At 34.9% G+C, this 17,633-nt stretch overlaps 1 protein-coding gene across 1 annotated transcript in view; it reads right to left on the bottom strand.

Moving 5' to 3' along the window:
- DACH1 (dachshund family transcription factor 1) overlaps window positions 1-17,633 on the bottom strand; it is a 356,660-nt gene that overhangs the window by 162,291 nt on the left and 176,736 nt on the right. Inside the window, exon 3 of the mRNA XM_053971477.1 lies at window positions 7,792-7,953. Within this exon, the coding sequence (XP_053827452.1) occupies window positions 7,792-7,953 (162 nt within the window). The remainder of the gene's footprint in view (window positions 1-7,791; window positions 7,954-17,633) is intronic.

The raw sequence follows: 17,633 nt of genomic DNA, 5'->3' as shown, positions 1-17,633 counted from the left end.
GCTGATAGGAAAGGACCTAAATAATGCAGTTTTTAAGAACTGCCGGAGTACACAATTTTCTACATGCACAGGCTCAATTTAAGAAAATTTCTTACAGTAGATGCCTGACTTGGGGCCTATGGCTGACTTTCCCATTACCTGGAGAAACTCCAAAAATCCTCCTTTGAACACAGACACATGCAGGCATATTATGTGTGCGAATACAGTGTGAGTCTCTAGAAAGCACACTTCTTTCCCCCCGACCCCAGGATATTCTGATTAAACAAAACCCTCCAAAGATTCAATATTATGAAGTTACCTTTAACACTAAAAATATCTGCTGCCTAGTTCACATAACTCTGAAACATACACACCAGTCAGAAATGGATGCATATTTTTAATTCTGTCCCAAAAATAAATGCAGGTCTATGTAGTTCTTTGTCCTGCATATGAATGAAAAAATTCTGCATTTCCTAAATATCTATATAACTATAGAGAAAATATTTATATGTGTAATATAGCATATTTACACGTCTGTAACACAGAAGAGACACATTTTCATGATGATAATTCTTGTATGACAGATATGTTAACTTGTCACTAATTCCACCAGACATTATTTCCTAAAACTGAACTAATAACCCCAAAGTTTAGTGTTTTCTTTTAAAAAAGTAGCTTCTAATTAATATTTATGATGATCCTATAGACTATCATAACTACTTAGCAAAATGAGGTGTGTATTAAACTAATATTTCTTAACACAGCACATCCACAATATCATGTTTTACTATATTTACTGCAAATAACAAGGAATGATGAACCAAAACTGAATGAAAGCTTAACAATTTTGTTCGTTTCATACAAGGCACTAATAAAAAGAAAAAATGGCCATAACAATAAAGTACACATTTTGAAAATAAATCACATTGGAGATTAAATTATTCAACTATTTATCCAATTAGGATTATCTTTCATGGAACAGGAAATAAAGTAAATGTGATAAAAAATTATAAATAGCTTTTTTTTTCTTTATCTTGCTGACAAGATATACTTATTAATTTAGATTTTTCCATGAACTCAATACAGCTTCATAATAAGCTCAAAGCACAAATGTCACACTGGAAGCTTTTGCTTCTGCAGTTTTAGAAGCCTGCTCTCTAGTATGCTTCATGTAGGTAAAATCGCTCTTTTCAGAAGCAGTATACCCATACAATCAGAAAAACTTGTGAGTATATTTATATCTAAATAGTTTTTTGTGAGAATAGCTAAACTTCTCACCTGCTATTTCTGAAGGGTAAATTTATTTCTTTTTCTTTTCTATTTCACTGTGCTTCAAGCACTGTTTTCCCATGACTGTATCACTGTCTTGGAAAAGACCTGTTACCTCCTTCAAATCTTCAAATCTTATTTCAGAAAATATTAATTGCATGCATTGAGAGTGAGATCCATTCATTTAACTTCCTTTATGTAACTACAACTCAGTAGTCGCATGACGTAGCACTTGTAAGGTGCAATTTATCTGATCTACTTTTGCCACCTACTTTTGCCATCTACTTTTGGATGAGATGGATCACCCCTACAACTGCCTATTGCTGTCTGTTGAGTCTAAGGTGACTCAGATGTAAATGTTTGCATTTGTTTCAATGAACTTCACAGTGAAGATTTAATCTAAGATGACGGAACTGTTATAGCACAACTGACTTTCCAACATGAAATGCTGAATCTTTGCTAATAATTCTCCTAATTTACTAACTAGTGCTCAGATCATAACAACCAGTTCATTGCCTTGTTTAGCAAATTTAACTATCACAATTAAAGTCTAGGGAAGCAGACATGGAGAAATTATATTCCTGGTTGACAGACGAACATTACATTTTAGCTATAAGATGCAAGATTTTTTTTCCCATGACAAGCAAAATTCTAGAAAAAAGCTTAGTGACCTGATTATAACTAAACGATCTGTTTCTGGTGTTCTTTGTGTTCCCAAAGCACAGTTTTATGAAAGCATTCCTTTAGCTTGAAATACGATGTGCTCCACATAGCACATTTGTCCTTAAGGCTGTATGATTATGCTTTTGCAAGCACCTAGACAGCACTTTTCACCTACAGATCTCAAACAAATTTACAAAAGTAGATATCTGTCACTGACAAGCATTTGTCTTATGTCCCACGATGGCAAAGTTGCATGCACAGTCTTGTCATTAAAAGAAGTGCTATGTATCATACAATAAACACTGACATTCTGCAAAGAATTCTTCTGGTCTGAAGTTAATGTTTATCTTATTTTCATTTTTGCGATAATTTTAGAGAGGGAACACATCCACCTAGGAATATACACATTCAGTTTACGCTAAGAGAAAAATACATATTAATAATAGTATAAAAGTAAAAAAAAAAAAAAAAAACCAAAAAAAAACGTGTTTAATCTGTTAAACAATAGACAAATTCTTATGAACTAGTGATACTGTCATTGAACTGGAGAGAGTTTGAGAACAAGCTTGCTCTGGCTTTTTCACCCTATGATTTGGAATCTGCTCACAGTACTGCCAGCTTAACCAAAAAGGATTAACTCTCATATCCAACTGAGAACACAGATAATTCTCAGTAATTGGTAAAAAATGAAGATGAATGGGGCTGAGAGATAAGGAGCAATTAGCTCATCAGCAGTTACAGCTGTGCACTCAATCCGGATCCATCTCTTGAGTCTCGGCCCCTTTTAAAAAACCCAGGCAGAATAAGCACAGGACACCCCCTCCCAAAAAATTGCCATGCCTGCCCATCATTCCTCTGTCTTCCATTTTATTTCCATGCTATACAAAGACACCTGTCATAGCTTTCTGTGTAAATTACTACCTCTCCCAGGACCTGTATCTACAGCCAATCTTCTTTTACATTAAAAAACACACACACACACAAAAAAAAAAAAAAAAAGAAAAAAAAAAAAAAAAAGAAAAAGGAAAAAAACCCCAAACCTAAAACCCAGAAACTAAATGACTACTGTAGACACTTCTAAGTTCCCTGTCAATCGTTTCCAATTGTTTCATTACAGCAGCATCATCTGTTTGAAAATATAAGCAATTCCCTCATCTAATTATAGGGAGGATTTGAGGTTCATTAACATTGCCAAGGCAGAGAATCAGATGTGCAACTGCAGAGCTGTGCTCAGTGGCCTGCATTTTCTGTTTCCTTTTATTTGCTTTTTCAAGGTCTCCAAGACTTTTTCCTGAAACCATAAAAGTATTTCTTTCCCTTAAAATAGACACATGTGTTTAGAAAAAGGAAATTACTGCATTTTGTACTGTTCTATTATTGGGCAAGGTCACCAGAGAAAAATAATTTCACCTAAATCATTTTATCTCTGATTCTGGATGAAAAAAAAAAGAGTAGTATACAAGCAAGCGTTACTTTTGAACAACACATCACAGGAAGCCTTGTATTTGTCTCATAATTTTAAATATTGCAAAGTAATGCAGATGAAGAGGAAACCTAACATGCCAAGAAAATCTCTTAATTTTCAACATATTTTGTGGTTGTTTATGGATTAACATGCTAGCCAAGTGTAAAATGTTGCCTTGTATTTCCTAACTGTGTTTAGAAATTGAGAACACCAAAGTCTTCATGATTGCTTCACTTCCTTAAAGAAATAATAGCATTTTTTTTGTATGAATGTCGTTTAAACAATGACATTTTCTTGGGACATCTGTTTTGAGATCACATTTTGAATAGATATGAACTCATTTCCTACTAAGCAAGTAATTTACTATTGTTGATAGTTGTTTACAAGTTTTATGAGTCATATTTTAGCAAGTGGCAAAGGTCTTAACAAATCCTTTGAGTATTCCCTAAAGTATATGCATAGTGTTTTCATTATATAAAATGTTCGGGAAGCAAAAGTATACGGACTGTTCTTCACTTCCTACCAAGTTATAGATAGCAAACTCTAGCTCACAAAAATAGCTTTTAAAAGGTATTTATTTCCAAAGGCTTTTATCTTTTGCAACTGCAGGTTAATGAAGTAGGACAGCAGGGCAGTAAGTACTTAAGCAGAGAGGAAATGATTGAGCTGCTTTACCTATCCATTGCTTCAGAGCATCAGAAGGTAAACATACAACTGATCCTAATATCACACTAAGATGTTAATATGACAAAGAGTAGAAACTCATCAGTGAAATTTAAAATTTGACCTTGACACTCTCTTTTCATTCTGCTATTAATTTAAAAAACTAAACAAAAACAAACAAAAAAAAAAAAAAAACCACAAAAAAACCCCAAAACAAATCCAACAAAAAAAATCCTCAACACACAGCATAATCTTTCCTTTGCTGCCCTACAGAATGCATTTTTTAAAGAAAACCCCAATAATTTATCTACCCTGCATGTTGTATGTAAGATTGCCACTAAAAAGAACCTGGGACATTTTTCCTTCTTATCTGCAATGTAGCTCATATCAGCCAAGCTGTCACAAGACAGTACTTGATATAAACAAGAGATTGCAAAGACATCTCAGTAATCAATATTAGGATGGCTACAGTATGGAAGCCCAAACCACTGCATATCATTTGTCTCAGCATCTATTTCTATGACCAAATGAAGCATTAATTCAAATCATAAATCTATGGTGATTTAAATCTGGGAATGAGCACCTGCCTGCTTTAATGATTTATTTTGTACATTTCAGTAAGCAGGAGATTTGTCCATATGAACTGACAGGTCACCTTCAGATGCCAGTAGCAGACTGTTTATCACCATGCAGACTAGCATCTCATCTTAGCAAGTAAATATTAAACTAAAAGAATCCAATTGATTGTGGATGGGGGAGAAAGGCGTTGCAGCCATATATTTTACTCAGTGTGCTAATACCTCACTCTGATTCCTCTGTAATTTCTTTTTTTTTTTTTTTCCCCACTTCTAAAATGATAATTCTGGTGGGAGGATGCAAGCTCAAGGTTACCAGCAAAACAGAGAGATATAAAATAATTGCTTATTAGTATCATTGGCTCCCTTTAACTCCCTCCATCATTCACTAACCTTTTTGCCATTGCTTCAAAGGACCAAGTTCATAAATTTGTGTAGTGCTCTGTATAATTATACAACATTTGACTACAAGAATTACTTCTGTAATTCACATTAAGCATTTGATTAAAACCAAAAAGCAAGACAGACAATTCAGAAATAAACCTGATATGTCGATACGATAAGATAAATAAAGTAAGGGCCCTTATTTTATTTATCTGCCTTTATGTAGGCATTGGAGCACAGGATGGTCAATCCATGCCCACCATAATTCCTGCTACATATGGGCTAGGATGAATCAGTTAAGCTTTTAGCCTGGCTGGATCATTTGTTCCTTTTCAGTTTGGTCAGGCACATAAGCTAATTTAAAATGCAAATTAAAATCAGGTTGTTTTCTTTTGTTTTATTCTTTCCTCCTGTCAACATTCAGTAATGTAATATTTCATATTCTTCCCTAGCAAGCTATAATTTAAAACATTAATGGTATATGGACTTGATAATATTTATTTGAAAATACATAAATAAACACACTACTGAAAAAATGCAGGAGAAGAAAGTGTATGTACCTACTACAAGCAACACCTTTGAAATATGAGTTCTTGTCAAGATAATACAGTGTGCTAATTTTCAAAAATGCAACTAATAACCAAAGAATTTAACTTTTCATGAACCGAATAATACCCTGACATTAGTAGCAGTAGGAGTCACTTCTCTGATTCCATATGCATGACCAACACTGGATACTAGACAGGGTTCACTATAAAAGAAAATAAATAAATCAAATTTTTCTTGAGAAATCCTCTGTATGAAGGGTGCAGCTCAAGACAAGATGCACAGACAAGAAAACTGTATTTTCAGAGCCATTCCTCATGGAATGGAAAGCTATTCACTCTACTCAGAAGAGACATTTTTTTATGAGCAAAATTAACTCAATTCTTCATTCAGTTAAATTGGGAAATTAACTGAAGCTAACAAGTAAGTTAAGGGGCTGAGAGGAAATTTTGACAATGACAATAAATAATCTTGCTTCACTAAGTTTGCCCTACTAAAATAGCTAGAATGTATTTTCTTAAATAGGGAAAATGATTAGGCTGCCTAAGAGCATATTAGTTATCTAAATTATGTCTAAAACAAGGATTTCAAAATAGATATTTTTCTTTTTTATGCAGAGGAAGTTCAGCTATTCCTTCTATCCACTCTTCTACAAATACTCTGTGTGGTTTAGATGCTGATTACCTGTTAACTTTTCCATCCTCATGGATGCACATGTGGTTTATAACTAGAACTGCCAAGCATAATAGCAGCTCCACAAACCAGTATTTGAACTTTTTATTTCACATAATGGATTCATCTAAGCCTGAAAATCTAAATTAGCTTCTAGTTCTAGTACACACTCTTTATCTTCTCAGCTTGCATTTACACTTTTCACCCTTTCTCATTACTTCACTTTTCTCCCAGTGTGCTAGAGGCCAACTGGTCCTTCCACTTCATTTATAACTATCTCCTCCTCCCAGATTTCAAAGACACCTGCTCTCTACCCTCTCTTATTTTGTCTCCAAGAGAACAATCTTTACACTTGTATTAGAGTAACTGCATATGTTGGTATCTCAGTAATTTAAGACTATTTTCTTCACCATCGTAGAGGTATTTTTAAAGCCTTTATTTAAAAGGAAAACAAAACTAATAAGATAATCTCCTTGTTCAGTAATGCATACATATTGTTGCTATTTACAGTAGTATTTACCCAAGCGAACCTGTTCTTTGAACTGTAATTCATATTATTTCTAAGTAATTCCCTACCAATGCCTACTGAACTGTACAGAAACACTGTTCACAAACATGTATTTATTTATGTTAAGGCTAGTACATACCCTCTAAGATTCATTCCAAATGTGTTTAGAAGATTAAAAAAAATCTAGACAAAGGGCCAAAATAAAAACAAAAAGCCTATCTGAAGCCATTTTATTCCAGTATACACCAATCTTCCCTGCAGTCTTCTGAACGTAACTCTTGTCATTGAATTTCTGTTGCTGAGTTAATACTGTCTCAACATGATAAAAGGATCCAGTACAATGAAATGGCATAACAAAACATTTTACAGCAGACACACACAGATGATTAAAGATTTAATCAACAACAACAAAAGTTATCCTAGCTTTGAAGTATGTTTTAGCAAAACAAATTGTCCAAACAAATGAATAAAGTATACTGAAACAATTCTTTTTTGAAAAAGAACAAGAGTTGCTGATGGCTGCTTAAGAAATGGAAAAAAATGTTAACTACATTTTAAGAATGTGTTTATTAAAATAAAATATGATAGGAACTGCAGAGCATGGCAGAATTTATTGTGTATGTATGTTTTCCTTTTGTCACAGGGCACATGAAAGTATGAAATATTTTGCTTTCAAGCTTGTGTTCTGAATTACCTAAAGTCAATACCCAGCACACTGAGCAGGAGACATTGTTAAATTTCACTTTGACACCATCATCTGTCACTCCACCTGTACTTTGAAAAATGAACTCTAAGCAATCAAACCACTTTCCTGCATGGAAAATATTAACCGGAGTCTGCAAAAGTAGCCTGTGAAGAAAAGAATGTTTTTGCAATAGTAACAACAACACTGAACACTGGTGTAAAGGTCAGGTACAAAATAAAACTAAAAACATTAAGAAAAGGAAAACAAATATGCAACTTTTTACACCAAATCAAGGACTTCAGAAGGAAGTTCAGAAAGATCACCATTTTAATAAAATACCTCAGTATTATGGACATACAATAACGCTATGTCTGAAACTTACCAACACTTGAATTCAGATCTCCATTTTCAGAGTCTGCTCCATGCTGGTTATTATTTGCATGATAGTTGGACATAGCTTCCAATTTGATTTTTTTCACTTTCATTGCTTCTGCTATGGCAGCATTGGTGGCTGCCGCTGCTGCTGCAGCTGCTGCTGTCAGACCTGCAAAGAAGTATGAAAAAAAATTAATATTCATTATTCTATGAGTCTCCATTATTGTGGGGATTGCTATTATTCCTTCATGTTTGTTACATAAGAACAGAAAGCACTGCAGATATTATTTTTCTTGCTGGTTTTGAAAGCTATAGACTTTTTCAAGTAAAATGTTTCACATAATATTTAGATAATTACTCCTATAGATTCATCTAAACTTTAACTTGGTGCCTAGTAAGTGCATTCATAATAAAATCACAACTAGATGCAGCTACAAATACATGCAGTCAAAAATCTAATTTAGCTTCAAAATGGTGTCCTAAATGTCCGACTATGAATAGGTGAATATGTACATAACCATACTTAGGAAAAAGTTCTCATTAGATCTTTAATTTTAGACATGCTAAAGAAAACAGAAATAACAGGTCTATAATTTCTGTTTAGAACTCGGGCATTTCTCATTTCATACATGACAGCAAGGAGATGTAGTTTTTCTAGAAAGCATTTCTAGAAAAAATAATGCAGAACATTATTCTGTTCTCCCCAGATTTGAAGGCTTAAAGTATTTATCAATGAGAAGAGGAAGTATTAACCCATTTAATACCAATCCCAAGCCACCTATGGGCAACACAAGTGCTCCTCCTACCAAACCAAGTTTCTGCCATCCAGCCATTTACAGGAATGTTCTACAAACCCAGGAAAATTTCTCTTTGTCAAGAGCAATTGGAGAACTGGTCCAGTTCTTCAGCTGCCTTCAAAACTCAAAATTACATGCAGCCTTTAATCAAAGTCACAAGCGTCAGTTTTTGCCCTCTTCCCTGAAGCAGGGTAATTCTCCTGTGGTCCCCAAGCCCTGCTGCTGCCCATCCAGATCCCTCTGCCCCAGCCTGGGTGGCAGCAGAGAGAAGCCAGTGTCAAAACTTCACAAGACCTGCCTCCCCTACACAACTGATGCAGGGGGCAGAGATGGAAATGACAGAGAACTAAATCTAAGAAATAAAAGAGAAGGCAATAAACCAGGTAAGTTTAACACATTGATGCACTCTCAGCCCTCAGCCCGTGATGCCACGTGAAGAGAATAGACCCTCAGTCATTTTCAATCAAGATTCTTGCCCTGAATGTGGAGAAGGCTTGAAAACCTCCATGTAATTAGTTTAAAGGTGCCTGCTCGTCTGATTTTCAGCTACTCTGAGAGGTGTGAAGTGTCCTATGGATCTCAAGAGGAACTAACTCCACAATTTACTATTCTAAGGCTGCAGTCTAGCATAGGAAGAGTGCAATTTAGCAGGAAAGACCAAATACGCAAATAATCCCAGGCCGCTGAGGTAAATATTGCTAGCGCCATTGCTTCTCAGGGTCTCTTGTTGTACTCCTTACATGGAAAACAAGTTCACTTTTGCCATGTTTTTGGCTAGTGACAGGGAGGGACAGAAGGCAAATTCCAGCAGGGAAAAAGCAGAAGGTGAGCAGACATCAGGAAATCTATGAGATGGCATAAGAGGTGCCTTTGAATATATTGTTGCTTGACTGAAGGTTGTTTTCCCTTATTGCTTTGCATGACCACATAAAAGATTAGCAAACAGTTCCAGCCTCTTGACCCTCCTCACAGGCTGACTTCTAATACCTCCAAGTGCAATGAGAATTACTGACCAAGTGATAATTACAGATCAATATTCTTTACAAAAGTGCTGTTTCAGGTAGAAGATGTACCAAAAGACAAAAATAAATGCAAAGGTGAATAAATATGAGGGTTTACTTTTATTTTAGCTTCTGCTATTATCACAAGATGTGCATGCTCTGATCTTAAAAAGGTATTGACAATAACATGGATTGCTTCCAATTATATTTTTTCCTTAGAGGAAGGATATGAAGCCATACATTATACAAATTTGGTTACAGTCCCTAAATTTGGCCACAGAAAAAGGGATGGTGCACCTCTGAACTTTGGTTTGCATCCGGTGCTCATTAAACAACACAATAACCTATACTTCCTTTTTTAATATATGTATACATCCCTGAAAAGCTAAACGTAACATTTTTAAAGAACAATTCTTTGGAGGAATATTCTGCTACATTATATTCAATGACTACAACAGCAGGCCCCAAATTTTTGGTTGTGACTACACTTTTAGACCAGCAGTTTTAAAGAGTTTCCAAGTACTGGGGTAAATTACATATTAAAGAGATACTGGACATAGGACTTGTGACACTACCTGCAATTATTTTCTTTCATTGGAATGATGACCTGGATGCAGAACTCCTGAAATAAAAACTGTCTTGTGCTACAAAATTTACCAAAAAAGAGTATGTTTTGGTGCATCTCATTGTATGGGGACTGAGAAACTAAAATACAAATTGCTTAGTTCTGCAGTAAGATTTTAGCAAGATAATGCTTGTAGAAAAAAATAATTTTAAACAGTAGAAATTAAACTAATAATTTCATTCCTTCTCTTACACAGTCACAGAAGTGACTGAAATGATTAGTTTGCTATACAGCAATTAATGGAAACCATACAAATCTGAAATGCATGTCTCATGTAAGCACTGGCGTAAGGAGGGAAATGGAAGGAAATGGAAACCATACAAATCTGAAATGCATGTCTCATGTAAGCACTGGCGTAATGGAGGGAAATGCTGGTCCTCACAACAGTTCCAGCCTACAGCATAGTTTCTCCTTTACTGCTGCTTTTTCCTATCACCTGACTGTGATGATATAGTAAAGCAAGTGGCAAGGGAGGCCCAAAGCCAGTTATCAGAGCCACTTGCTTTATAACCACTGGTGCACTGTGGTGTACTGGGCTGTGGTACAACCCAGAACTTCAGCACAGGGCCCAACTTATCCTTCTTATCTCACTAGTATAGGCAGGCAAATATACTATAAGCAGAAGTTAATACACCACTATGTATCATTTTTTGTGTTTTAAAATACTAAATTTTAAAGTTACAGTATGGGTATATACCCAGGGAAATACTCAGGATTTTTAAAAAATGTATTCTTTGAAAAAGCCTTTTGATGTAAACATTATTTAATATCAATTTACTCTTACAATAAGTAGCCAATGAATTTCCAAGGTGCACACTTCTCTACACTACAGAAATGTTACCTTCAAAAATGAGATAACCAAATGTAACCTACAAAGTCAACTGAAATGAAAGAAACAAGGATCACACCAGACAGCCACATAGGTATTTTTTATTGTTTACAAATATTATTTGAACAGTTAAAAAAATGTATTCAGGCCAAAATATTCAGTGGATTAAAGGCAATGGAAGTTGTCATTAATATTCTGAAATTGATAAGTTGTTTATGTCTGGCATTCTTCCTGCTGATTATGCAGTGAGACAGGCAGCTTTATAAATATCTCATCACTCCATCGTCACACAAATTTCATCGACAGTGCTCATGCACAGCTATTAGCAATATGAATCTAACCATTACAAGAAGAATGAAAATCGAACATGTGGCATTAATACGCAGTCCTGGTTCCTAACCATCTGATAGGCAGATGGTGTAAAGCGGATTCTCCAGCTGAAATGAAGGGGCACATCATTTAAAACCTTGTTTGCATTCTAACTGATATCAGTGCCATATTGATATACATGATACATCATGGCAGTATTTGAACAATCTAGTTTGTTTCAGTCATAAATGTTTACAGCCTTGTTTTTTATCTTCAGAAGCATGTTCTGAGGAGCGTATTTTTAATTTATGAAACCTATTGTTTACTTCTGTTGAACCAGAAGATTAGCAAAGAGCAGGAATATTAAATTACCACAACCACAGCAGTATAACTAAGATGGATGAATAAAATATGGTTTTTCAATATGTTTGTAAAGGAATTAAAAAATTAGCCTAGACATTTTATGCATTAAATACATTTATTCATTTAAACCTTACAGCTTTTTTCCCATGTGACATACTTAGAACTTTAATGCTTTATAAAGCCATTCATTTAAATCTCTTACTGCGTGCAATTAATCTTGTCCAACAATTTAATTCAAAAAGCAAAACATCAGAAAGTAAAGTTTGATTCAACCACCATGCTTCTGAAGTAATCTCCGTATTGCTGACAGTTCCTATAGACTCATCAGCAAAAGTCTGTTCAAGGTGTCTTGCAGGAGCCGTATGAATTTGAATTACAGCTCAATTGAATGCTCGCCAAGCCTTAGTAGGAACTCAGGAACAAGAAGCAGAACACCAAAAGAGAGTGCAAAGGATCCTTTCCTACTAAGACCTTCTCTCTTCTGTCACTAGATTACTTTGGCCTGTTGGGTGTGTTTGTAGCTGTTAATTATGTTAATAAAGTTGCAGCCTGCTGTCTCTGCCAAATATAATCATAAGCTTTCTCCTGCCAAGTCCTAGTCTAATTTACACCCGTGCAACTCTACTGGAGTCAGAATTTCGTGGGTGAGAATGAGACCAGAAGTATGCCCAGTATGTGTGGTCTCTGACGCTGAAAAATGAGTAAACAAAACAGAAAACAATGACAAAAAACCCCAGCATCTTCAGAAAACAATTCTGTTTTAAAAGAGAGCTGTCATATATCATGACAGGTATTTGAAATGTATACGAATTACTGGTGGGCACTAAATCACATCCAGGATTTCTGCCTTCCAACAAATAGTATTGCCCACCTGCCTTAAGATAAAGGTCTTAAAACTTTCAGTTTTGATGGGGTGAGCAGCTTACAACACACCCTATTTGTGAAGCAAAATAGAAAATGACCTGTGAATGGAATTTTTTCAGCCTTGAATATGTCTCAAAACATACATTTTTTAATTGCATGCCTAAACTTCATCCTGGGACAAATTATGGAATTATTTAAATAATTTATCTTAATTCACTTTCAACTTCCTTCACATAATTATGCCTAAGAATAATAACAATTCCTAACAGTCATTCCGATCATTTCCTTAATGCAACTATTAACTTCCTCTATATTTTATTTTATATATGTCTATATATATATTTTTTTTATTGCTACTTACAAAATTCAGTAACATGTATGTATTTATGCAAGCTCCTTCTTTAGGACTTTTACAACATTTTCAAGAAACTTTACCTTTGTCATCACAGAACAGGCAGAAAACCAAAATACAACTGTCAGCAGTGTATTACATTTAATTTCATTTATTTGCTGGAAAGTTCATTCTGCAGAAATGCTTTATTTGCTGCATGGGAGGAGTTCCAAATCTCATCTCAATTCTGAAAGAACTCCTTTCATTATTTCAAATGAATGCTTAATCCTTTTTCTTCTAGTTTATTTTCAATGGTATTGACTTGAAAAAAAATCAAGCCCTTCCTTGATTTAATACCAGATTTCATATTTTGGTTCTTACTTTGGCAAAATTCCTACTAAAATCTGAAAACAATCTGCCTCAGAAAGAAAGGCAGGTTTACCTTCTAGAACCTGACCCCGATCACTGTAGGTTATTGCACTGGTTTCATGGGTTGCAGCAGTTCAGGTACAAGTTTTTGGTAGCTTATTATGCTGCTGCCTAGTTATTTCAAATGAAATAGGATCCTAACCTTAGTCTCTGATCTAATGGGTGTTTTATATAGTGTGATACATAAAACAAGAAGGGGAAAGCAATCTGCAGGAGGACAGAGGTCTGATTACATAGACTGGATTGCAGAAAGGAGAAATTCACCATAATGTTCTGCTAAAATATACTGAGTTTCACTAGAAGAATTCTTTATGTATAATTAATGGATATCCGGAATCTCACAGTTATCCAGAAACCTTATTTCTGCTAAGTTGTCTGGATTGATCCAACATAACAAGCTTGGTATACCCTAAAAATTTCATTACATGTTATTTTGGGACAATCAAAAAAATTATTGTCTGGTCCCCATAGCTATATTTTCTTGATCAGCTAGAGTGGTTCAGCATAAACTGCTCATCTAGATAATTTTTTTAGTATTTCTTAAAGGCCTGTTATTAAAGGTATCATATTAATGAAAAAAAATGCACTTTAAATATTTCTAAAGAAGGAGTACTTAGAAAAAAAATCATCCATGGTTTAGATTGGTGCAACTAAACTGAAACTGACAGTCTTGCACTGGGAGAAAACCAGTATATGTGAAGCTCAAACCATCTGTTGTTCATCAGTCTAATTAGACCTTTTTCCTGTAACTACTCCTAACTTGTAATATGAATTTTGAGGGCTGGGTATAGCATTTAAGATAAACAAGCAAAAGAGTTAAATTTCCACAGCAACCCTTGAATCTAAAAATCTTTCTAGCTAAGATGTGCCTCCACAATTAATAACATAGTTGCAGAAATAAAGCATTGATGTAGAAAGCAGCAGTGTCCTTTTGTTTTATTAACACTTCATTTTTTGAAATAGATCCACTAGCAGGTCAAACAATGCTTAAAAGATGTGTAATAGGAATTATTTTATCACTAATATTTGCCATTTATGGAACTGATTGACTTACATTCCATTAAGTTATTCTTTCTAGTGGATATATTCCTTCATACTGAAGAGTAAAAAGTGCATTTCAAATACCACAACAAATTACTAACTGTTACAGCTTCATGGGTTTTGTAATCTGTGAATTTATTATTGGCTTGGTGCAATTGTGACAGAATTAAACAATGTATGTTGCATAACTGCCTGGCTATACTGCAGTTTTCAGCAACAATTTAAAATCCTACTGGAATGCACACAGCAACAATACAATACAATTAAGAGAGAACATTCTTTTTTAAACAACAGTCATCTTTTCAAAAGCAATAGATTCTCAGTTCTCATTCACTCTGTTGCATTATTCATTTCATGTGCAACCTCATGCTGGACCATAAATTGTTACTTTATCTAATCAAAGGCGACTTAACTCCACAGAAGGTCAAAGGTTTAATTTTGTGAAGTATTATCTTACGCTATGAGTTTAACGGAAAAATAGAAGAAGAAAAACAGCCAAGAAACTGGTAATAAATGAACCTTTATTGCCTCAGGCATTGGCCTAGTTAATAAAGTTTCATTGAAGGTTTCTTTCAACTGTTATGGACAATGAGGTAAAAAAAATCTTAAATTACAGCCATGTGTGACTTTTAAAGCAGGCATTCTTTTTTATCTCAACCTTCCCAGCTTAGGAAAAAGACAAAGAGATTGTCTTCAATTTCTTAACCAAAAATGTATGCTTCTAAACAGATGAAAAAGTGCAGATCAAGCCTTTTAAAAGCAGAGGTCAGCTTTGAACAATACAAAAAAAAATACTTTTCCTTAAGCGCCAAATCCTGATCCACAATCTCTTTAACCAAATACCATGCAGTTCCAAAAAAAAAAAAAAAAAAAAAAGGATATGTGGGAAAGCAAAACATATATATACTGACAATATATTATGCTAACAATGATGGTTGGTTCCTGAAAGACTTCCTATTTTACATTTGCATTGCTAGAGTGTAATAATTGCTCTTCTTTAATAGAATGACTTATTATGGGAACAACTTCCCTGCACTTTTTGCAAATACTTATTTTCTTCTTTTCATGTGTATTATCTCATGTTCTCACAATACTATTCTTGCTGTTAGGAGAAATTAAAAGGCTTAACATAATGACAGTTACTAGTGGTTATTGGTGCTCTGTGAATTTTCTTCATTTAATGTTCTTAGATTTTACTAACTACAATGTCTTTTATTGACATACTCTTTGGGACCAGTTTAGAGAAGTGTATTACAGTTGATGTTATACAGTCAAAAACAATAAGAAAACCAGTAGTATTTAAAAAAAAACTTAGCCTTGAACTTTAGTCTAATTTGTAACTAGATGGACACAACCAATTGTAACAGTGCTATAATTCAAAAATACTGAAAAGACATGTTCATGCCTGTAACAGCAGTAATGTAGCTAAATACTCATAATCTTTCAACCAGCAGGAGCTTTTGTAGTTTTTTTTATAAACCTAATCCACAGCTTGACACAGATCCTGGGGTAATGGCACACAGTTCTTTGATTAAACTAATATCTAACAACTGCTGAGGCAGTCTGATGGCCCCGTGGAAGCGTTTCCCTACAACTTCCAAACTCAGCCTTGCAAACAGAACTGTTAAATTCTTTCCCATAGACCCAGTGTAGTCCACAAGCCTAATCATGTGAGTGAAATTTAACTTATCCATGTGTATAAGTTATTTGTGGCACCAAAACACGATCAGAATAAAATGAGATTTTAGCTGTGGACTACAATGGTGCAATTTTAGCTTTGATAGCCTTCTAGTGGAATGGATGTGCTCTCAGAGGGACCTGTTCTCTGCACACTGAAGAAACAGCCCGCTAATATTTAGACGACATGTTATCAAAGTCTTTGTGGCCTTTATGGCTTTGGTCCTCAAGCAACACTTTTGCCCAAAGAAAAAAAGATTTGACTCTCACTTCTGGTGCACTAGAACAGTCAGCTACAGACTTATTTCAGGCTCCTGCTAACCTTAGGAAGTGAAAACAGCATTATTCCTAGTCATGAAAAGTGAAGGCAAGGAATTCAGGGCTTTAGCTAAGATGATCACAGCCGCTGATTAGAGCAGTAGACCTTCAGTAAATGTCTAAAATATAAACTATTTCAAGATAATTTAAATAAAGCTTCCATTGGTTTATTCTTTAATAGAGTTAAAATATATTACACATATTTAAAAACATCTAAAATGTCTTTTAAAAACAATTTTGATCCTGTTTTGTCATATTTAGCTTTAAAGCAGAGATTATTTTGAATCCTCTTGCCTCTAAAAAGAAACTTTTATTATACAATATACATTAACAAATTCTATAACTGTTTTCTGACTATCTATCTCTATTTGCAGTGTGCATAGCAGATTGTGCCAAGCATTAGAAAGACGGAAGTCAATATAATGGTGGGGAAAAGTCCCAGAAATCCACTGGTTATTTCAAGACATATGTACCCTTGTTTTAACACAGCAAGTTGAGTAAGAAAATTTTCACATTTCTGAATGTAAAGAATTCACCTGTAAGGGTCAGGAGAGTCCTCTCTCCTTCTTCACTCTTTTATTCACTAGACGTGTTGTTACTTTAAGAGCTGCACTGTGGCTTTGGGGCTCTTTTTTTCTTTTTCTTTTTCTTTTCTTTTTTAAGTTTCGTCAGATCCATTATGCATTACTCTGTGCCAGAGGCAAGGCATGGGGCTAAATGTACTGTTACAGCACAGTGATAGCAGAGTTTGTACTGTGATGCAGAACTGTGATACTGTACAAAGTAGCTGTGATAATGACTTACAGGTAACACGGTGTAGTCCTTTTTTCAGATGAAAAGGCAGTCAATTGTCACAGACAGTGCTCTCTCACCTTTATGCTCTACATGTTGCACAAGGTAACGGAATGTTAAATCCTACAGGTAGCACTCTGGGCGCTGACCAAGGCATTACATGAATGTCTTTGGGTGGCACTTCACATTTGAAGACAAAAGTATCTCTTTCCAATACAAACTATGGCACAACAGGGGCACGATGAGCACTTGTGTTGTGTCCCAGCACTTCATCAAAGCATGGGTATTAGGACAAATTTATTCACTGAAAGAGTGGTTAAGCATTGGGACAGGCTCTCCAGGCAAATGGTGGAGTCACCATCCCTGAAGTGTTCAAAAAGTGAGCAGATGTGGCACTTTTTGATATAGTTTAGTGGTCATGGTGGTGTTTGTCAAAATTTGGACTTGATGATCTTGGAGGTCGTTTCCAAACA

This window comes from Vidua macroura, chromosome 2, assembly GCF_024509145.1.
Source record: "Vidua macroura isolate BioBank_ID:100142 chromosome 2, ASM2450914v1, whole genome shotgun sequence".
Classification (NCBI taxonomy): domain Eukaryota; kingdom Metazoa; phylum Chordata; class Aves; order Passeriformes; family Viduidae; genus Vidua; species Vidua macroura.
This window is presented reverse-complemented; position numbering and strand designations above follow the sequence as displayed.